At 27.3% G+C, this 24,016-nt stretch overlaps 2 protein-coding genes across 2 annotated transcripts; both read right to left on the reverse strand.

The window, feature by feature from the left end:
• Window positions 1–1,858: 1,858 nt before the first annotated feature.
• LOC112756164 (patatin-like protein 2) lies at window positions 1,859–8,210 on the reverse strand. The gene is made up of 7 exons (XM_025804622.2): window positions 7,809–8,210; window positions 6,349–6,530; window positions 5,637–5,829; window positions 4,299–4,460; window positions 3,758–4,060; window positions 2,588–2,763; window positions 1,859–2,248 (listed from the first exon to the last, which is right to left on the reverse strand). Exons 1-7 carry the CDS (start codon window positions 7,962–7,964, stop codon window positions 2,173–2,175), a joined length of 1,248 nt encoding a protein of 415 aa, XP_025660407.1. The 5' UTR covers window positions 7,965–8,210; the 3' UTR covers window positions 1,859–2,172.
• Window positions 8,211–18,467: 10,257 nt separating this feature from the next.
• LOC112756165 (patatin-like protein 2) lies at window positions 18,468–22,721 on the reverse strand. The gene is made up of 7 exons (XM_025804623.3): window positions 22,581–22,721; window positions 21,978–22,159; window positions 21,177–21,366; window positions 19,967–20,128; window positions 19,419–19,721; window positions 18,813–18,988; window positions 18,468–18,549 (listed from the first exon to the last, which is right to left on the reverse strand). The coding sequence occupies exons 1-7, from the start codon at window positions 22,719–22,721 to the stop codon at window positions 18,468–18,470; spliced, it is 1,236 nt and encodes a 411-aa protein (XP_025660408.2).
• Between the last annotated feature and the right edge of the window lie 1,295 nt (window positions 22,722–24,016).

Here is a 24,016-nt window from a genome sequence, read left to right on the forward strand (position 1 = left end):
ATGTGTGTATTCAAAATTAATTACTAATATTATGGTAGAAATATATATTTGATATTTTATTATATTTATGTAGACACGCTTAATTATTTTGTTTATGCATTTGATTAGTTTACTATAATATATTTAATTATTTTAACATTTTATTATTTAATTGAAAAAATATATAAATATTTATATATAATTACTAATTTAATGACTATTTTTAATTTTATAATATATATATATGGTACTAATTAATTTCATTGAGTGAGTCAAGAGTTAATTATTTCTTTTATATTTTTAGGAATAAAAAATTATGATAAAATGGATTAGATAGATAGTTAATTAATTAAGAAACCAATCCCATCTTAGGGAGAAAAATATAAATAGCTTGATTGAATTTTCGAAGTTTGAAATTTCCTATGGTCAAAATAAATTGTAAATCACTCTTACAACTCCGCGGATAAGACAATTATTGACTTGATAATTTTCCACTTGGTTTTGTATTCTTGAATTAGACAAATTTTCGCTAGAGATATTTGTGGCAGTTTGTGTGTCCTTTTGTTTTGTGACAAAGACTCTTTCTGAATTTTTAATACGTTGAACTTTCTTAGTAAGTTAGGTCACATACACAATTTGTTGCGATTTATATAAATAACTACATTCCACGTGTTTTTTAATTACTAGTAACTGGGAAAGGTTTCTTGCTTTATAAGTATCTTTGATTATTAAGCACTATAATTTGTTTTGATATGTAATTTTCTTTACCAAAGATTTTCACATTATGAATTATTCTTAGCAATTGTTGAGGGATACTGAGAGATAAGGGTGGCTTACAAAATTTATATATGAATTAGATTTTTATTTCATAGTTAAAATAAATGACTTTTAAAAACGAGAAATTTAATAAATTTCAATAATTTTGCAATTAATTAAAAGTTCTGTCAATTGTTTAGTATAATTAATTTTTTTAGTTTTTCACTATATTTTTTAGATAAATAAATAATAATTAATTTATCACAAATCTAAACTACATTTATTTAAGCAAACGAATACATTAACTATTTGACCAATACAAATTGGTTTATTATAATTAATTTTAGGAAAAATAACTTTAATTTCCTCTAATCTACTTCTAAGATAACATATTTTTATTACTAATTTTGAAATAAACAAACATGTAAGAAAAACTTATAACGCCAAAAGTTTTTTGTTATATTCAAGTGTGTTTTTCATACATTTTTTTATTATGTATTACTATATCTACTTTATAAGATAATTAGTTTGGTAATTAATCTTTTTATTATATATACGTGATATGAATATCGAAGACACTCAGAAGTCTTATATCTGATCAAAATAGGATTTTTAGATAGTTTTTAAATATGAGACCTCCTTCATTTTATGAATTGACTTTCGAAATTAAATTAAACTCATTTTATCTCAATTTTAATATGACATCTAATTTAATATTTATTAAATCACTTTTCCACCTTAGCTCATAACAACAATAAAAACGTTTCACGGCCTATAAATTCAGCCCAACAGAATATACAAATTCAATTATAATTTTAGTCTTTATCTTTATCTTATCTTTATTTATTTTTATCTTTTATAGGCCAATGCTCTATATATACTTAGTTTTATCTTCATAGTTTACAATTTTAATCAATCAACAATCAATAAAATTTCTTCATCTTTTCTTTTCTTTCTTTATTCTTTCAGAATCTTATTATCTTTCCAAACTCTTTATGTATTCTTTTCGTTTTATTAATATTATTAGATCACTTACATGTAAGTATCTATTATGATTATTTCTTAATACAAATCACATATTCACATGAACAAATTTGTGCTGAATGCTAATTAAGATCAAGTGTACATGTAATCACAAATTATAATTCTATTCAGTGAGAATTCATTATTATTGTTTCTCTGCGTACAATTATATGGAAGCTGAAAAAATAATGGAAAAATTAAACTACTGAAAATTACATTTCTTTTTATAAGAGTCTCATGCTTGACCTCTATGAAAAATCTTAAATCTCAAATGTATTCTAAATTTTATTAATAATTTTTGAAACAACTAATAACAAATCGATCTGAACAATAACTGAAATCATCAATGAACTTAATAGAATTAAATGTTTTTCTTTTATTTACCAAAACATAAGATGAAGAAATTAAAAGGCACTAGTGACGGGTCTTTTTAGTGTGTGGGGATCTCACGTCACGAAGACTTCTCTCTTGCGAAAGTATTTTGGCAAACCTGAAGACATTAATAATTAAACATTATATTTATCTTGTGACTGAATTTGTAATTTGCAATAGGATTATGTTAATTAATTGAATAAAATAAATAATATAATTAATAAGAATTTAATTTTAATGCACTGACAGTAATCGTACACTCATCACATCCGTTCTTTTATGTGATGATTCAGGTGGTCAATGTGAAGGTTAGTTAGTTATTTTTATTGATGTGACGTTATGTAATTAAATGCACGTATAAAACTATTTTATACTGTCGTAGATCGAAATTAAATTCTTATAATGATAATAATAATAATACACACGTATAAAAAGTTTGAATTTTTAGTAATTTTACCTTTTGAGTGCATCTTCATTTGTTCCTCCATTTTTGATTGGCTCAAACCTACCATTCTCTAAATTAATCCTAGAGACTGATTTCTTCAATAAATTTTCACCAATTTGGCTAAGCCTCTCCAAATTCTTTTTGGTGGAAATGTCAACGGAAGCATCAGTTCCAGTCAATGTGTCATCCTGCAATTTAACAAATTAAATTAGTCACTTAAATATGCTTATTAATGAATTCCTTATGTACTTATTTATTTTCAATTGCTAAAATAGATAGCAGCCACATTAATTAGATGCTTTTGATGAAATATCAAGTGATGAGTTTTGCTTTGTATACATTTAAAATAAAATGATATTTGAAGGCATCATGATGACTAAATATTTTACTTTTTCTTTGGTATTAAAACTACCGACTATATTATGGGCTTATTTGGGTGAGTTTTTTAAAAAAAAATTTTTTTGAATTTTTTTTTGAAGTTTTTATGTTTGGATATCTTATCCAAAAATATTTTTTTATCTATCAATTATGTTTGGGTATAGTAATATAAAAATATTTTTTTATTTATTTATTATATGAAAAACATCTTTTTTTTTAAGAAAAAAAGATGTAAATTATAGCTTCTCAAAAAAGATGTTTTTTTAGTGTTTTTACTTTTACTACTAGAAATTTGTCAAACACGCTAAAAAATAAAAAAAGATCTGTTTTCATTGAAAAAGGATATTTTTTATCAAAATAATGGCGCCTAAACAAACACTATATTATGTGTAAATCAAAATTAACCATTAAAATTAGTTATCAGTATAAAATATATATTGGAATATAAATACATATTAAAAAAATTTAAACCACAAATATATTTGTATTTATATACAAATATATTAATGACTGATTTTAGTGACCGAAGCATTCTTGTAAAACTACAAATTTTAATTCAAAAATAGAGACAAAATTAAGAATTTTTTTTTTTACGAAATTTTTAAACTCAATAAGTTAAACATTAACTTATTATATAATATCTAAATTCTATTTAAGAATATATAATTTGAATTTCTAACACATGTTTAAACAAATTAATGAATTAATGACTATTCGACTAATCAAAATCGATTAAAATTAAAAGATAATTATTTCAAAAAGAAGTTATACACATGTTATACAAAGTTGTAGAATTCAATTTACCTGAATTCGAAGGTAATTATGTTCTAAATGAAGTGCTTGAGTGAGAGTAGTTAAATGAAAATCAGCCATATCACCACTTGATTGAGAGAAAACATCAATTAAAGGAGTGGAGCCACTATGAATAAACCAATCCAAAAGCCCCCATTTTGCTGCCATTTTTGCATTGAATTTTTCTTCATTTTTGGCTGTCCCAGTTCCTATTGAAATTATTAAAAACCGACGATATTCCGCAGCCTTGATTGGAAAGAAATCAACATTTTCATCAAGAATTTGCTTTGTCACTTGATTCATTGCAACTAATGTCTGAAAATTAAATAATAAAAAAAATTTAATTATTTAAAAAAAATTATACAGATATTCAATTTTGTATTGTCACATCGTTAAACAAAAATAATTTTAAAATTAATTATTCAAAAAATAATTATTTTATACACGAATCTAATTTAATTTTAGTGTAACTTTTTTTATATTATCAAAAGCATCAAAATTAAACAATAACAACAATAATAACTACTAATAATAATAAGTTAAAAATGCATACCGGATTATTGGCACAAACACCACCATCGATGAGGTTGAATTCATGTGGATTTCCATTTGCATCTTTGGTAGTGAAGTGATGAGCAGGGAGATAGGTTGGTGCAGCTGATGTGCTAATGCATATATCGGATAATTTAGCATCCAAGCTAGGACTACTCTTAATCTGCGTATACATATCAATAAGTTTCATTTTTTGTTAGGTTTTTTTTTCTTCATATATAGTGATGCTTATTTTTATTTTTATCTCACAAAAAATTATGTCTACCATGAATGAATACTTAAAAAAATTCTAAATAAGAAATTAAGAGAAAGACTTGAAGAATAGAATGAAATTAAAATATTAATACATTAAATTAAAAATTACATTTTTTTAGAGTATATGAAATTATGATAAAATATTTTTTTTTCAAAAAATTAAATTAATAAAAAAAATACATAAATAGTTATATCTCTAATAAACGTATTCTCACACAACATTTTTTTGGCTTGTGTAAATTTTTTTTATTTGTCTTATATTAAAATAAATTTTAGTGTCTTCAAGGATTAAACTCTAAATTTTTAGGTTATACAAATTTTAATATCATATTATAAAATTCTTTTTTTCAAAAATTTAAACTAATAAAAGAATAAAAGAAGATATACGAATAATTGTATCTTTAATAGAAATAAGTTGAGATATAAATATTCTTTTAATAGATAACTGAAATATTTTATTTGAAGTAATTACGATTGAAAATCCAAATTTTGTTGAGCATTATTTTATTCTTTTGGCTCGAAGTTAATCAATAGTTATGCTTTGCATCATATATATATATATAAATAAGAGAATTATTTAAAAAAATAGATCATGAATAATTAATGTATTTTCATATTAACATTCATTCAGTTTTGTTTTTCAACAGTTTTGCTTCCTAATCTATTGTAGTGTTTAGATGATGCTGATGGCAGCAACTTTCATATGAATGTCAAAATTTCAAACCCTAAACAAATTTAAAAAAAAAAAAAACTAGGTCCCACATGCAATAATCCCCCTACCCATTTTTTTTATTAGCTAGGTCCCATGCATGCAAATTGGAAATTCATTGTCATTTCAATACCAATGAAGATCAAAGTTAGACTTTTCTCAAAGAGTGATGATATTTAACTTAAAAGTTTCAACTAACATCTCAAAGTAGGTAGGTGTTAGTTTGATATCAATATGATCTTATTAATGGTGACCAAAATTAAAAAGAGTTTGTGTTAAAATGTGACTTACATACATCAGAATATAATGAATTAAATTTCCATTTTTTTTGGAAAATTTTCTAAGGAAAATTAAAGATAGAAAAGGGAAAGGAACCTGATAAGATGAGAATATAGTTGGTTGCAATGACTTGATATCAAAAGTGGGAATGACAACATTGGTAATTGTCTCATTTAAACTAATGTCTCCAAGCTTCTCTCTAACCACTTTATGTAAGTATTTCCCATCATACTTTGGTCCTCTCAGCAATGATTTTATTACCTTTGCCAGTAATGTTCTACATAGCCCCCTACAAGAAATTACATCATAAAAAATGTTTAATAACAAAAAAAAAATAACCAAAATAAATTAGAATTTATCTTATTTAATATTTATTAATTATTTCAACAATTAATGAATAATAAATAAAACATGTTCTGACTGTTTTTTTTTTCTTTCTATCATTGTCGTTAAATTATATGACTTTAGAATACGTAGAATTCTTAAAATAAGTATATTCCATTTTGATTAATTAAAGCTCTATTTTAATGTATTTTTACTGTAAATTTTTATATTTATTGACATTCAATCCAAAATTGTTAGGTTGATAAAAGTAATTATTTATTTTCAAAATAGTAAATATATAAAAATTAACTATCTTTATTCATCAATAATATATAATATTTAATTATCTATTTATATAAAAAATAATGAAACAAACTTATAGTTTTATGTGTGTAAATGTGTAATAATATCTTTAAGATAAAAGATATCTATATGTGTTAAAAAGAAACATGAAAGGATATATATTTGAAAAGTGAATTATTACCTAGGTTGTGGGAAAATTTTTGGACAGTGTTCCAAGTAAAATGGTTTGATATCTTTAGCAGCAAAAAGTGGACGATTATTTTGATCTGGAGCAGTTAACATTGCAGTTACAAGTCCTCCAGTGCTTGTACCTGATATCACATCAAAATAGTCTGCAAGTCTTGCATCTTCACCATCTAACTCCTGCATGCATACAAATTGAAGGTTGTAGTTTAATTTTCTCTTATAAAAATTAAAGAAATAATATTTTTATCATATTTTAGTATACTGTCAGTGTGTATTTTTTATTTAATACCGAAAGATGTATTTTTTTTTTATATTATCTCTTTTGAATAAATTACCATTTGTACCCATAAAAGATATAGATGCTGACAAATGTACCCATATAAAAATAAAATGATAATTATAACTACGGAAGATGACTTCCGTGTGTCAAGAGTACCCGGACGTTGGTTACACAATTAGTCCGTTAAGATATTTTTGACACACGGAAACTATCTTCCGTGGATACAATTGTCGTTTTATTCTTATATGGATATATTTGTCAGCGTTTGTATTTTTTATGGATACAAATTATAATTTATTCATCTGTTTTATTATCTTTAGCGTAATGTTATACTAAAAATCAGTTGCAAATAAACGGTTGCTATTTGCTAATTTTTTTTATAGTAATAGTATTGTTCAAAACACTAATTATCATATATTAGCCAAAATAATATTTAGAACTATTATGATCAAAATTCCTCAAATTCTCTTATTAAATAGCTTATTTTTAGTATATAATTAGGTAATAATGCTTGACTTCCCAAATATTGAAGTTAAAGAGCTATATGATATATTAAGTAGATATATATGTGTATTTTATAAGTAGTGGTAAAAATAATAAAAATAGAATTAGTTAAGATAAAAAGCAATTTCTAATTTAAGAGATATTGGATACAAATTTTTGAAATAGAAAAAGATTGTGTACCATTTTTTGTTTTTTATATTTTTATTGTTAGAAATATAACTATTTATATTGCCTTCCTCCTATCAACTTAAGCTTTTAGAATGCATTGTATCATAATATGGTATTAGAGTTTTATGTTTGAAAAAATTAGAGTTCGATTTTTAATGAATTCCAAAAATAAAAAAAAAACATAAGACAAATAAAAAAAAGAAAGCCTATACAAAAATCAAGTAAACCTAATTAATTAAAAAAAACTATTACTTAAAAAAATATTAAAAATATAACTATTCATACTGTTTTTTTTATCAGTTTAAATTTTTTAAATTAGTGATTCTATAACATCTATTATACATAATAATAATATATATATATATAGATATAGAATTATAGATATAGTAGCGATGCTTAGATAGACATGGTTTGAGAAATTAATTATATGAGATATATAGTTTTGAACCTAATAATAATCACAATTCAATTAAGCAAGTCCAATCCAGAAGAAAATCTCGTACCTGAAATTGAGATTCAAGGAATTCAAGAATGGTAGCTGGAATAATGCCCCTAATACCACCTCCATCAATGCTGAGAATGGTAATTAAGTTCCCATAAGTTGGGGGCTGAATTTGTTCAACACTTGAGTGTGATCTCTCAACGGATATACCTTGCATGCTTAACAATATTAATTAGATATGATTTTGTGCTTAATTATATGTAGCTATGTATGTGTAAAGAACTAAAGATCAATATATAATACTAAAAGTAGAAAAAAGCTCAATAATTGTGTGTATATGCTTATTAAAGGACTTAATGCTATCTAAGGAAAGATAATCGAGGCTTTTACAATTTCTATGATCATATTAATTGGTGTGTTCAAAGTGGCTATTTATAGTGATAATAAGACCCCATCAAGTTGCATTGATTTATTTAATTTGTAGGCCAATTTAAATGAAAGTCACCACTGGCTGCATGTATATGTTGAATAAAAATTTCTTTCTACTTGTCCTTAAAAATTAAATGTTATTTGTCTCGGATTATTAAATTTGTTAAATATATAATTATTTATGTATTTTTTATCAATTTAAATTTTTAAGATAAATATTTTATTATATAATATTAGAATTTTTATGATGAAAAGGTTTAGAGTTCAACTTTTATTACTTCAAAAAGAAATTTAGTATAAGACAAAAATAAAAAAAAAGCTTTTAAAAAATAAAAAAAATCTAAAATGATAAAATTAGTAAAGCACGGAATGAAGAGTTAATCAACATTAAATTTATAATTTTTAATTATATATAAATCTTACTATCTTAATTTAGATGTGATTATTAGATATTTTTACTTTTTCATTTAACCAACTTTCATATTTTAGAGAAGTTTGATCTAAAATTTAATTGATGCAAATCCAAAAGAATTTTTTTTTGCTAACTAACGTGTTAAAAATATGATCATTTATATATATATATTTTTTATCGATTTAAATTTTTTAAACCAGTAATTTCATGATGAAAGTATTAAATATCTTGCTCCAATTTATGATTTTCTGAAGGGTTTCATAGCAGCCCTAGGGTTAAATGCTGTAGGGTCCAATAATTAGTGACAATGAAAAAGACAATGACCGTTAGTTGCGATGCTACACAAACTTTAATTTCATTCATTACCTAGAAAAATTGTATTCCTTTCTTTTTAATGGTATAAGAAAAATTATTGTATTCCCTATTACTGATGTTCTGTTACTAAGTCTTGTCTTGATATGAACTTTGTAAACATTAGAGATTCATAAATAGTGGAATTTGAATAGCTAGGTATTATATTAGGACTATAATTTGTCATGGTTTTATTATCTATCATGTTCAACACAGGAAACATATGCAATTATAGTGGTGGCTATTGCATAAATCATTGCATGATATTATTCGAGCAATGCTAGGGACAGTAATTTTTGTGATTGTTAGCCATTAATTAGCCATCAATGATGATTTGATGGTGTGAGTTTGGTGTGAGATTTCATCCAATGGCTCACCTTTCTCTGCTAGTTACATGCTTGCCAAAATTCAATAAAACTGCTGCCCCTAGACTTTTTCTTAATTCAATTCTTTAATTCAAATAAAATGGGTGTCTATGTGGAATATCTCCAAATGTAAAAAAAAAATTAATAAATAGATAAAAATTTAGAGTTAGGTGTTATATCTTAGAGTGTAATTAAATGACTTAAAGATAGTTAATTTATCGTCTTAATTAGATGATTTTTTCTTGCAATATCAAAAGTTCGAGTTTTAGAAAACACTTTTATGTGCTTAGGCGGATAAAAAGAGCTACGTTAATGATTATATATAAATTTTGTAAATGTTTTATTTTTGTCTTACACTGATTTTATTTTTAGAGAATAACATTATAATAAAAATCAAACTTTATTAGATATTTTAATTTATAAAAATTTAAAGTCAGAGAAAAAGTGACGTTATATTATTTTAACAATATAAATGTTCAAAAAATATTCATGATGACGTATTTTAATTGATTCATTTTATAGTGCAGAGTATTTTTTTTTAAGTTAGGAGTGAGATTCAAACCCATAATTTTTAGATGAGTATAGAAAGACTATATTATTTGAGTTATAACTTGTTGACGTAGAGTATATTTCAATAAAAAGGAAATATTATTTTTTTTATAATTAAAAAACAAAAGAAAAAGTATAAGGAGCTAATAAATTTGGTATACAATGTGCACAATAAAAATAAAATTGAAATTAACATCAAATAATAATTAAATTAATTAATTTTTAATAATTTTGAATTTGAATTTTAAATTAAATAAAGATTTGCAACAGTTATGTACACCGTAAAAGCGACTTCTCTCTCCCTGGCTGCAAGCAACAAATGCCACCGTCGCTCAGACCACAGCCTGACGCCTCCCAGACCACGACTTGATGCCACGCTGCCACCGCTACGCAGACCACGACTAGATGCCACCCTGTTCATTGCGGTCGTCTGAGCATCCCTGTCGCGCACAAAGGTGGTTCAGACCGACCAAACAACATAGTATCTCTTTGCAAGCCTTTCTCCCTTCACCATTGCGTTGCGCACAAAGAGAGGAAACAAGTCGGAAGAGAGGGGCGAGTTCCAACTTCCAAGTTCAAACTCGGAGTGTTGGCATCATTATTGCATCGGGAATGGATTTATGAGAGAGTGGATGGCGGTGGATTTATGAGAGAGTGGATGACGCCCAACAATTTTGTGGAAGATCGGATCCCTCCGCAACCTTCCTTTCTTTCTCGTCGCCGCGGTCATGTTTGGTTACTGCGCAACCTGCAATTATTTAATGCTGCACTCCTTGGATCTCGCTGCAGCCGCAATCGGGCACAGCTAAAGTCCCTGTTGGTACACCGTGGTAGGAAATCCGAGAATAGGAAGTCCCATCGCACAGCTCGGTGTTGAAGATATCAAGAAGGTGAGTGCTTTGTTTATGAATTTAGATGTCGGATGTTCAATCCATTAGGTATGTAGATGGTTATTTTAATTTTTAATTGGATGGTTATTTTGTTTGATTCAATTTAATTATATATAATTAACAAATGTTGGATGGTCATTTTATTAGGTAATCAAATGATTATTTTAATAACTACGTGGATGGTTGTTTGATGACCGGTAAGGAAACTTTTAATGCCAGAGAGGTGGGATGATTGATGAGGGTGATGTAGCAGACGGTTTGGGGGAAAGAGCATGTGTTTGGGTAAATTCTTTTGGTAAATTAGGATTTAGATGATTAATTTTTTGAAATAACTGATTGAGTTTTTTTTCTTTGTATTGGACCAAATTCAAAACCCATTGTACACATTGTCAAGATTCTTCATTGTCTCCCTAGCAGAATTCAAAACAAAAACATCATACAATCTTCACCATTCAAAAAAATTCTCATTCTAATTATGTGATGTGATGAGTCGAAAATGTAACTTGGCTCCTATGTATGTTAAGTAATGAGTTCTGCTAAGTATATAACAGGGATGCGAACAATATGAATAATAAACTGTATTCTCAAACCCAATCATTATAAAAAAAATCTCAACCTAATTATTCATCCCTATTTTTACTTTCACTTTTTACCTCCACTAAATCTTAATTCATCATTTCCAGCACCGTCTATTTTTGTACCGTTGTCCACCGTCGTTGTTCACAAAGCTTCTTTGCGCTGTCGTCACTGTGCCTCTATAGTATGCTGCTGCTCCACCTACATGGTTCACCATCTATCACTGTCCAATGCCGCACCGTTGCCTCACCTTCCATGCCGCGCCGCCGCATCTCTTCCTCTTCTCTCGTGCACCGCTACTCATCCGCTTTTGATGAAGCCCGCAAATTGCGCGCCTCTTCCTCTACCTCACCGTGCTGGAATCTTCGTTCCACCACTGTCCTGACACCACATTTGGCCAAGCCTCTATGTCGCACCGTCAAATCTTTTCTATCTTCTACTGTGCGTCGCTAGTCTTCGTTCACTCTATTGATATACAGTAGATTAGTATATAGTTAGGATTTTATGTTATAGAGTATGTTTCTTTTCTTGTTATTAAATTGGAGATTTTTTTCTATATACACCATATATTTTTTCCTATCCATATTGAATATATGCAAGGTTGTGAGAACCGGACCGGTCAATAAACCGGTGAGGTCACTAATTCATTGGTTCGACCGGAGTTCAACCGGAGTTGAACCGATTTAATAAAATATTAAATAAAATTATTAAAAAACCTAAAAATAATTTTAAATATACAAATTCAATAATTTCTAACTTAATAAAATTTAAAAATTCACATAATAAGTTATCCATAACTTAATATTAGAGGTTCACAAACAACTTCAAACATCAACGTTTATAACTAAAAAAAACGCACATAATGACAAACCCATAATGATCTACATTCAAAAGAAACAAATTACTAGCAAGTTTTCAACTAATCAAAGGTGCAACTCATAAAAAATCATAATTATCATTAAGTGTTCCAATATCTCCATCGTAAACAGGTAATTCAAAGCCACCATCATCAGAAGTACCACCAAAAGAAGCTGTATTTGAAGAATCAGCAACATTAGGCAAATCCATGTAATCCAAATAAACATGAAGCAGCAACCAAAATCATGAAGTAGCAACCAAAATCAGTAATCCAGCATGAACAAATAAATAATTCAACAACCAAAATCATGAAGTAGCAGCTCATTTCATCATGAACAAATAATGAACAGATACCAAATCATGAACAGCAACTCAAACAGAATTTTTCTGATGACCTCATCATGAATCCAGATAACAAATCATGAACAGATACCAAATCATGAATCCAGATAACAAAACATGAACACATATAACAAAACATGAACACAGACTTAACAAATCATGAACAGAAAAATTATAAAATCAAGCACAGATAATCAAATCATGAGCAGATACCAAAATCAAAGACCAGAAAATAACTTCATAAAATCATGTAATCCAGATAAACATGAAGCAGTAACCAAAATCATGTAATCTAACATGAACAAATAAATAATTCAGCAACCAAAATCATGAAGCAGCAGCTCATTTCATCATGAACAAATCATGAACAGCAACTCAAATAAAATTTTTCTGATGACCTCATCATGAATCCAGATAACAAATCATGAACAGATACCAAATCATGAATCCAAATAACAAAACATGAACACAGATAACAAAACATGAACACAGACTTAACAAATCATGAACAGAAAAATTATAAAATCAAGCACAGATAACAAATCATGAACAAATCGCAAGCTAATAAATCATAAAATCAGGCACAGAAAATCAGAAGGTAGCGAGGTGGAAGGAAGATGCGACGATTAAACAGGAGGCGATGTGGAAGGCAGAGTATTACCGGCAGCAAGTAAGGGCGACGAAGGAGGAGGCGAGCTCGGCGACGACGATGGAGGAGGCAAGCTCGGCGACGACCAACGAGGAGGGGATCTCGGCGACAACGAAGAGGGGCTGTGGGATGTGGGATGCGGTGGCGATGGTGGTGGCTATGCGACGGCGAAGAGGGGCTGCTCCATCGTGGGTGGCTATGCGACGGTGGGTGCTTTCTCTTCTGCCCGTGGTGGCTATGGTGTGCTTTCTCTTGTGAGAGTGTGAGACTGAGATTAGAATTAGGGTTCCTTGCATTTAGCTTCTGTTTTTTCTTTTTTTTTCTTCAAAACGACGCCGTTTAGTAGTTTAATATCCAAATGAAAAATCATTAAAAAATCGGATAATTCTCCCAGTTCATCGGTTAACTGCCGGTTCGACCAATTTTCTCACTATTTTTTTGCCAACGGTTTCTGACTTTATTCAGACCGACTAAATGACTGATTTCTGATTTTTTCAGTCGAACCGGCCAATCCAGTTTGATTTTCAAAACCATGAATATATGACGTTTTTTTTATACATTGTTTTTTTTTTCATTATTATACTGATATTTTTTTTACACGCACCTTGCGTCAGAGCAAACTGCGGAAGCAAGCAGAAATGAGACGCGGTGTGACGATGTGATGAGAGAGAACTAGACGTAGTTTGCAGGTGTGTTTAAACAACCAAGTTTGACGGGTGTGATGTAATAATGGCAAAGGATCAGATTCATGAATGAATTTAATTAGTCTTACTCTTACTTTTGAATTCGGGTATATGCATATTATATTCCACGTGATTAAGAATTAATTGATGTTACTACTACATAATCAGTCAGCCATTAATGACTTAATTCTTAAAATTAAATCAACTTGCTTTGGTCAAGTTCATCGAACTTATCTGGGAAATAGTTTAGTCTAAAAAAATAGTATGATCTATTTTTTTTAAAGAACTCTATGTAACATGATTTATAACCTTTGAATGAATGGATATTTTCGTTACCACTTTTTAATTAACTTATTCGGTCCTCATAAAATCCGTATGCAAAACATGAAACTAACGATTAGAAATCTAATTATTCATATTATTTTTTCTTAACCGATTTATGTTTTTAAAAGAAATAGTATCATAATATAATATCAAAATTTTATATTATATTTAAAAGGTTTAGATAGAATTTGATTATTAGTAAATTAAAAAAAATAACATAAAACAAATAAAAAAATTATACAAAAAAATTAAATAACTTTAAAAAAGATTTTTACTTAAAAAAAATTAAATATATAATCATTTATGTTATTTTCTCTTATCAAACTTAAATATTAAAAAAAATAGTATCATAACATCAACAAATATCAAATAGAAATTTTTAGTTCTGTGAGTTAATTAGTTAATTAGATATCGAGAAAGTTATTAGGCTTATCTCTTGTCTTGAGTCATATTTTTATATAGTTGGCTTACACATCTCATCCACTACTTAGACTAATTGATGAACGAATTTTTTGAAATTTTTGCAACAACTTTCTTTCCCTATTTTATTATCACTCTATTATTCATTTGAATGTTAATATGGTATTAAGAGCCTTCTGTTCACTAGTACTTTTACATTCATATATCTTCTTCCTCCAATCATGATAAGGTTGGTTAAATATATAATATAATTTTTTGACACTATATAAGTTTTCTTAAAATATAATAGCTTTTCCCAAGGAAAAAAAAGTTAATTCATCACTTTAATTATAACACTACTTTTCATTTTTTTTTACATATATTTTTCATTTTTAAATACTCAAAGAATATCTCACTCTCATATGAATAAAAAGATTCCATAAAGTTCGTAATTTATTTAGTATTTCTGTACTCCCCATTCTTATATAATAACAAAAAATAAATGAGATAAAATCTTGTCATCTATTTTGATCAATAGCTAATAACGGCGGCTACATTAAATTAAGGTAGAAACTCAGGTGCAGTCGACTTTACGTAAAGTTGATACCTGAAAGTCGTTAAATGATTTGACTATTTTGACTAAATTTTCATCTAACGACTCCCAATTATCAATTTCACGTGAAATCGACTGTAACTAAATTTTTACCTTAAATTAAACATTTGATGGACATTATGCATTAATTACTTTTTGGACGAAGTCGTACGCTTCCCTCCGATTTTTATTGAAAATCAATCGCCATCCGATTTAGCGACCAATTTTTGAACAAGGTCACCAAATCCTCATAAAAAAGTATCGGTCACTAATATAATCGGTCCCCTAATAGGGACCAAATTTTCCATCGCTAAATTGATCACTGAGTAAATCAGTCTAGTGACCAACTTTTCAGTCGCTAAATCGGTTGTCATAAAATCAGTCGCTACTGCTTAATTTGAAAATCTAAAATCAGTCGCTAATTTCTGAATTAAAAATCTAAATCAGTTGTTGTTTCTGATTTTATAATTATAGATTTTTACTAATTTTACATTTACCATTATTAAAACTTAATTTTCACAAATAATTATATTTTCACAAAATATAAAAAGAATCAAGATCAATTTTTTAAATAAATACAAAAAATATTCACAATTTCTACATAAAAATATAAAATTTAAAATATTAAAAAATTTTAAATACATAAAATTTATGATCCACAATCTAGACTAAAACATGATATAAATAATTTATAAACAACATATATTAATATCTACTTAAATCAAACAACTGCATCTATCTCAGTTTGTACATTCCATTATAACTTAAGCCTCTTTTAAGTACACTATGTTTTTCCATGATTGCAGGATCTTCATTCAGCAATGATAACAACCGCTTTTACTGTAAAACAATATATCAAGATTTAAATGAAAATCAAAACAAGAACATTAAAATAATATATCTTCCTCCAATGACCAACCCCTTTCTTGAAATCAGAATTCAAGTAAGTGAACCATCTGGTTAATTTGTAAACTTGTTCTTGAAAATTATAATCAACACAAGACAGGGGTCAATAAAATTGCATATTTAAAAACAGCAGTCACTGTATCATGTGCATTAAAGGAAGAGAGAGGGAAAGGGGGCACATTTACATCCTCTGAGCTTTAATATAAATGTTACCACCAGAACCTCCACCACCCTTGATCCCACCATCAAGTCCATTTGCCAAGAGATCCGCAGAGACTTCAATAATGGAATCTAAATTTTATATTAAAGTGAATTATCAAAACAAAACCATCCTGAATAAGCCATGATCATAATTCAAAATTCAAATAAACAAAACAAACCTCACCTCCTAAATTACTAAATTGAAACAGAATTGATGTCTGAGGAGAGAATAAAAAGAACAGAGAAAAAGCTTTAAAATTATGCTATGTGCAGAGAGAGATCTCAATCTTCTATTCTTGCAACTAACTAAACTAACTTCTAGATAAATATAGAGCTAACTTACAAAGAGATATATTACAAATTTGAGCTTCATAATAACTCAGTATATTCAAGATCTTTTTGCAGAAAAAAAAAAAGAATAAAAAAAACTATCGTAAGTCATTTTTCCAAGCTCATGTGTTCTTTTAATGAGAAAATCTAATTAGCAGATTTCTGTGGTTGGAGAAGATTCCAAAATAGATATGATGAAAAAGTCCTAACGGAATAAATCAGAATTCGGATTAGGGAATAGAGTACCTACCTGAACAAATTGAACAAATGGAGGTTATCGAAATAAATTGAACTCAGAAGATGACTATGATGGCGCTACGAGTTTGGAAGACAACAATGACGACTGCAAGTTCAAAAGACGACGGCGACGCTGCAAGTTCAACGATGACGCCAGCACTGCGAACTCAGAAGACGACGACGTCGCGAATAGAGAGGGTGTTGTATTGTGCGGTGCTTCCAGCGGTGGTCACATTCGTGGTGGAGGGGGAGAAGTGTAATTTAGTGAGGGTAGTGAGGCTGTGTTAGGGTTAGTGAGGGTAGAGTAATTTAGTAATATTTTTAAATTAGCGACCGATTTAGTCATCAATTAGTTATAACGTTATTATGAAGCGGTCGCTAAATTAGTCGCTAAGTTAAAAATAATGATCGATTTAGTGACCAATTCCTTTAAATTAGTATCTACACTTGGTTGCTAAATCGATCGCTATTTTAACTATTAGCAACCGATTTAGCGACCACCAATTTAGCGATCGAGTTAGCGACCAACCTTTTTCACCTTAATTCTCTATTGGTTGCAAAATCGGTCACTAAATTAAAAAATTGCGACCGATTTTGTGACCAACAATTCCAAATGTTACTTCCTCATTTTGATTGCTAATTCGATCGCTAAGTTAAAAAATAGCGACCAATTTTAGCGACCAACTTTATGTTACTTATAAAAAATTTATCGATTGCTAAATCAATTGCTATTAGTGACCGATTTAGCGACCAACATTTTTCCAGTCCTTGAAATACTATATCAGTCGCTAAATCAGTCGCTATTGACAACTAATTTTTTCGGTCACTAAAATCGATGCTATTCTAAAACTTCCTTATAATGCATCAAATGGTTCAAACCTTCTATTAAACTTAGCTTTCATATAATATGACCCAATATTTCCTTCTGAAATTTGGTTCAATAAATCAAACCCTGAAATTTTACATTTTTACATACTTAGTTGATAACTTTTGAATCAAACAAAACCTTATCATATTTTAAATCTTAAACATTTAAATTTTATTATTAATTATAATTTAAACTGAGATTCATTGTATATAATCTAATTGGCTTGTTATTTTTATTGTCTAACAATAGTTTAAACCGTCAGTTAATTTTTTTCAACAATTAAAAACTTTACTCATTTGAACAGTGAATTTAGCAACGGTTTTGGATCGCCGTTAATTATATTTGTCCAAGATGATTAATGCGAGCATATTTTTATTTCTATAATTAAAAAAGTAAATTTATATTTCTTATTACTATTGATTGATTTCACTTTATAATTTAAATAGTCAATAATTGTTGGAAATAGTAAAGAAATAAACTAGAGTTTGAGAATTCTATATAAAATAATAATTGAATATGGAGTAGTGGGAATTTATTAATAACAAAGAAATGATAAAAAAATTAATTAATTATGAAACAACAATTACATTTTTTTTATAAGGAATGTGAAACTACAATGAGCTAAATAAAATATTCCAAATCTTAAAATATCTTCTAAATTTTATTAACACCAGCAACAAATTTGAATAAATAATTGAATAAATGAAATCAATAGAATCAAATAATAACGATTTTATCAAAACATATGAAGAAATGACGCTATTTAGTAGTAGATGCTTTCTTAGTGTGAGGGGATCTCATGTCACGGAGTCTCCTCTCGTGTGAAAGTATTTTTGCGAACCTGAAAAAAAAAAAAAAACTCAAATTTGTTAGTAATTAATATTATCAAAATAAAAAAAAAAATCAGTAGTTGAATCTTGAATGAGCTTTTACAACCGTATATTTCCACGTTATAAAAAATAATTAATTTTTAAATTTATTATTTAAAAAGTTATTTAAATACATAAATTTAATTACATAACTATGTAAAACTTTTATGATTAGTCTATTAAAATTAAATTTTTCATAAGGATGTATTTTTTTTTTCCTTCCTAATAATTATACCTTTTGAGTGCTTCTTCATTGGTTCCTCCATTTCCAATTGGTTCAATTTTACCATTCTCTAAATTCATCCTAGAAACTGGTTTCTTCAACAAATTTTCACCAATTTGGCAAAGTCTATCCAAATTCTCCTTAGTAGCAATGTCAACTGAAGAATCATTTCCAATCAACGTGTCATCCTGCAATATACATGTTGTTGAAAATATTCAATCACATACTTTATATATTGGTTTAATTATTCCATTGCTAAAAAGTCTTATTTTAATTGAAATTTTAAATTATTTTTAATTTTATAATTATGTATTTTTATATAAAAAATATTAAAATTAATGAAATATTTTTTAAAAAAATATGTAATTAAAAATCTAATTAAGTTACCTTCAATTACGAAAAAAATATTTAATTAACTCTAATATTTTTATATTAGAAATGATATAATTATAAAATTAAAAATAAATTAAAAAATATAAGAACCTAATTGTAAATTTAGTAAAACCGTAAAAATTAACAGAATAATTAAATTTTATATATTTAATAATATTTGATGATTATCAACAGAAAAAATAAAGAATTATATATATATATATAGTTGAAAATTAGATTAATTACCTGAATTCGAAGATAATTGTGTTCTGAATGAAGTGCTCGAGTGAGAGTAGCTAAATGGAAATCAACCATATCAGAACTTGATTGAGAAAAAATATCAATTAAAGGAATGGAGCCACTATGAGTTAGCCAATCTAATAAACCCCATTTAGCTGTCATTTTTGCATCCATTTTTTCTTCATTTTTGGCTGTCCCAGTCCCTATTGAAATTATTAGGAACCGACTATAGTCTGAAGGCTTTATTGGAAAGAAATCAGCATTCTGGTTGATTATTTGCTTTGTTACTTGATTCATAGCAACTAGAGTCTACATTAAAAAAAAATTGAGAGAAAATTAATTTTCGTAATTAATATTTTTATATATTATCAGCATAAAAAAATTTACATAAATAACTAATTGTGTATTATATTATCACATTAACAAAAATAATCAATTTTTAATTTCACTATTTAAAAGATCATCTAATATATAAATCTAATTAGATAACTGTATAATTTTTTTTACAAAATCAGTATATTAAAATTAAACTCTAATAATAATAATATATATACCGGATTATTGGCACAAACACCACCATCAATGAGGTTGAATTCATGCACATTTCCTTTTGGAACTTTGTTGGTGAATTGGTGAGCAGGGAGATAGGTTGGTGCAGCTGATGTGCCAATGCATATGTCTGATAATTTTGCATCCAAACAAGGCGAATTCTTAATCTGCATCAATAATAATAATTTTTCAGATCTTGTTATGGTTTATTAATTTGAGATATAGTTTAATTTTGGGTCATGGAAAAATAATAATTAACTTTTTCTATGTATATAGTAAACCCTACCTAATTCCTTTATTATTAATTAATATTCAGCGGAATCATTAATGTAATTATACCCAAATTGAAATAGCAACCCTAGTTATTATTTTATTCATTTGTGTTTGATGTGTAATATTATATAGTTATTAATTGTATCTCTCGCATGTTCACAAAAAATAAAATTAAAATAAATATTAAATAGCCAACATAAAATTATTTATAACTAAGTCATAAAATCATTTTTTCTAAAAGTTTAAACAAATAAAAAGAATAACATAAATATTTATATCTTTAATATATTTTTTAAGTAATTAAAAATTTATTTTAGATTTTACTTTATTTTTTATAAAGACTTTTTTTCTTTTTATTTATCTGATGTTATTTTCTTTTTTTTTTTGGATTTATTAAGGATCAAATTTTATATATTTCGAACATAAAATTTTAACACCATATCATCGAAATTATTTTTTCCCAAAAGTTTAAACTAACAAAAGAAAGTAACATAAATAATTATATCTCTTACAAGTTAATTATTTTTATTAATATAAACTTTTTTTCTTAATTAATTACTAATACCGCTGCTGCCAAAAAAATTATTGTTAATTATTTTTGGACGAAGAACAAGATTGTCTTTAAGCTACAGATAATAATGATACTTAGTATCATTAGTGGAAACAAAGTCATTCTTATCTTTATCACATTATACTATATATTATATGTCAATAATTATTCAGTTGAGATGTTGATGTCATTTCATCACGAGATTCGTATTATTATTAGTCAACAACAAAAAATCTACTTTATTCAAGGAATAATAGTAAAAGAACAAAAATTATATATATATAATATATAGCAGCCATGCATGAAAGTTGGATGAAGATTCATTTTCAACACTGAAGACCAAATAGAGAGACTTATAGATCCAAAAAGTAAGAGAGAGAAGAGAATGAAACCTGGTAAGATGAGAAAATAGTTGGTTGCAAAGTTTTGATGTCAAAGGTGGGAATAACAACATTGGTGATGGTCTCATGCAAACGAATGTTTCCAAGTTTCTCTTTAACCACTCCATGCAAATATTTTCCATCATATTTTGGTCCTCCTAATTGTCTTATTACCTTTGCCATTAATGTTCCACGGAGTCCTCTATAAATAACATTCAACCCCAAAAGCTTAGTTATTAAACTTGGCATAGTAATTGACTAAGTCAAAATATTAGGTTATTAGGTCAATCATATATATAAACTATTAATTAAACTTTTCTAATTTAATTTCAACAAGCATGTATCTTGATAGGTGAAAACTCAGTGAAGTTGATAGTTGAGAGTCGTTAGATGAAATCAGTCAAATCATCTAACAGCTCTTAGTTATCAACTTAACGTCAAGTCGACTGCACCTGAGTTTTCACCATCTAGATAATATTGGATTGATTTTTATAGTTCTTTATCATATAAAATAAAAGATTCGATGACAAAAAAGATTCCGACTAATAATTGATTTTTTTCGGAAAATTATTGAAGAAAATATATTTTTAGAGTTTAATTTTGATGCATTGAATAAAACGTTTTTACACAATCATGCAATCACATCCGTTCTTTTGAATGAAGAAAAATATGAAAAATAGTTATTTTTGCTGATGTGTCATTACGTAATTAGATGCACGTATAAAAGAGTACATTAAATTAAATTCTTTTTAGAATATAGAAATACAATATAATTTAAACTATTGGATAGAAACATTAATGTTAATTACTTACCTAGGTTGTGGAAAAATATTTGGGCAGTGTTCCATGTAAAAGGGTTTGATATCCTTAGCGGCAAAAAGTGGACGGTTATGTTTATCTGGAGCAGTTAACATAGCAGTTACAAGACCTCCAGTGCTTGTTCCTGATATCACATCAAAATAATCTGCAAGCCTCACATCTTCACCATCCAACTCCTACATATATGCAAGAACTATCCAACATCAATTATGTTCTTATGAAAGATTAAGAGATTAATTTTTATAGTTACTTTTAGAAATATGGTTGAAATTCATCAAGATTCTTATTGGTAGTAATTAGGTTTAAAATATTTTTTTTAAATAAAAATAAAGTTATAGTTATTACATAAAAGATATTTTCATGTAAAGATGATAATCAAAATATTAATACATATTATGTTAAATAATTTAGTCAAACATATCAAATTATCTAATAATTTTTAACCATTATCTTCGTACGAAAGCATATTCATGTGAGTAAATAAGTATTGGTACACTTAAAATTAGGGTTTTTAATTTCCTTTGATATCTTACCGAACTCTGGTTAAAAAAGTAATTAAGAAAGTATAGCTACAAGTTTATTAATTAAATTTGATACCTGAAGTTGTGATTCAAGGAAATTAAGAATGGTTGCTGGGATAAGTCCCCTAATACCACCTCCATCAATGCTGAGGATGGTAATTAAGTTTCCATAAGTTGGGGGCTGAATTTGATCAATGGATGATTTTGATCTCTCCATGGATGATATAATACTTGTCATGGTTAATTAATTGGAATATAATATATACTATCTTGAAAGTTATATGTAAATATCAATAAAGAGAAAAGCTAAAAGAAAAGAAAACAAGCTAAGCTAGCTAAGGTAGTTGTATAGTAGTGTTTGTAGAAAGAATGAATGAATGAAAGAAAAAGAAAGATTATTCAAGTTTTGGTATGATGATTGTTATGAGGAGATAGATTGGTGTGCTTAAGTGCCTATTTATAGTTGCAGGGTTCCATGAACTTGATTTGGAGTCAGTCCAAAATTCAAAGAGCAATCAATTTCCGAGTGAAGACAAAGTCAAGGGCCAGAAAGTTGAAGATTTTGTTGAATTTTCTTGCATGGTGTGCATGGATATAAATGCTTATATGTTACACAATATGCATTCACTATTGGCAAACAAATCCATACCCAATATTTGTAACATTCATCCATATCCAATATAAATTTCGAAAAGTATACGTAACCAACAACATTTTTGAACAATATGGGAATAATGTGAATTAATAGGGTTAAAAAAGTAAATTTAAATTAGTAGCATTAAATTAGGGTGTAATGTATTTTTATTTGATTGGTGATTATTTATGTTATTTAAAATAGTCATTGTTTACCTAACACTCTTCTATAAATTTTGGTAGAAACTCAGGTGTAGTCAATTTTACGCGAAGTTGATACCTGAGAACTGTTAGATAATTTGACTGACTTGACTAATTTTTTATCTAACAACTCTCATATATTAACTTCACGTGAAGTCAACTTCACCTGAATTTTTACTATAAATTTTTTGTTGCATACATATCTTTAATCCAACAAGTAGTCAATCATTAATCTATTGTAAATTTGAGTTTTATTTAACTAGTTTATGTAATAAATAAACCCTTTATTTCTAGTAATACATGATTTAGTCATATTATAACAAGAAAATTAAGAAATGAAGTTGTCCATTAATATTTCTATTAACATATTCAACTTGAACTACAAATACAATAATCCGACAGAGAAAATAGAAATGTACGTCTTGATTCAATTAAGAGTTTGAAGTTTCTTACACGGTTCAAAATATAATTTATTGCAAACTAAATTGCCAGTTGCTACACAGTCAGATATACGGCAATAATCGAATGCATAATTTTTTTAATTAAAGACTAAATATTAGAATTAGACAAACTTTCATCGGAGAAAGTTGTGGCAATTGTGTGTTTTATTTTTTTTTACGTATTTTTTAATCCGACAAGTTAATAATTAATTCGTCGTAAATTTAAATTTTATTTAAG

The sequence above is a fragment of the Arachis hypogaea genome, chromosome 6 (genome assembly GCF_003086295.3).
Source record: "Arachis hypogaea cultivar Tifrunner chromosome 6, arahy.Tifrunner.gnm2.J5K5, whole genome shotgun sequence".
NCBI classification, from domain to species: Eukaryota; Viridiplantae; Streptophyta; class Magnoliopsida; order Fabales; family Fabaceae; genus Arachis; species Arachis hypogaea.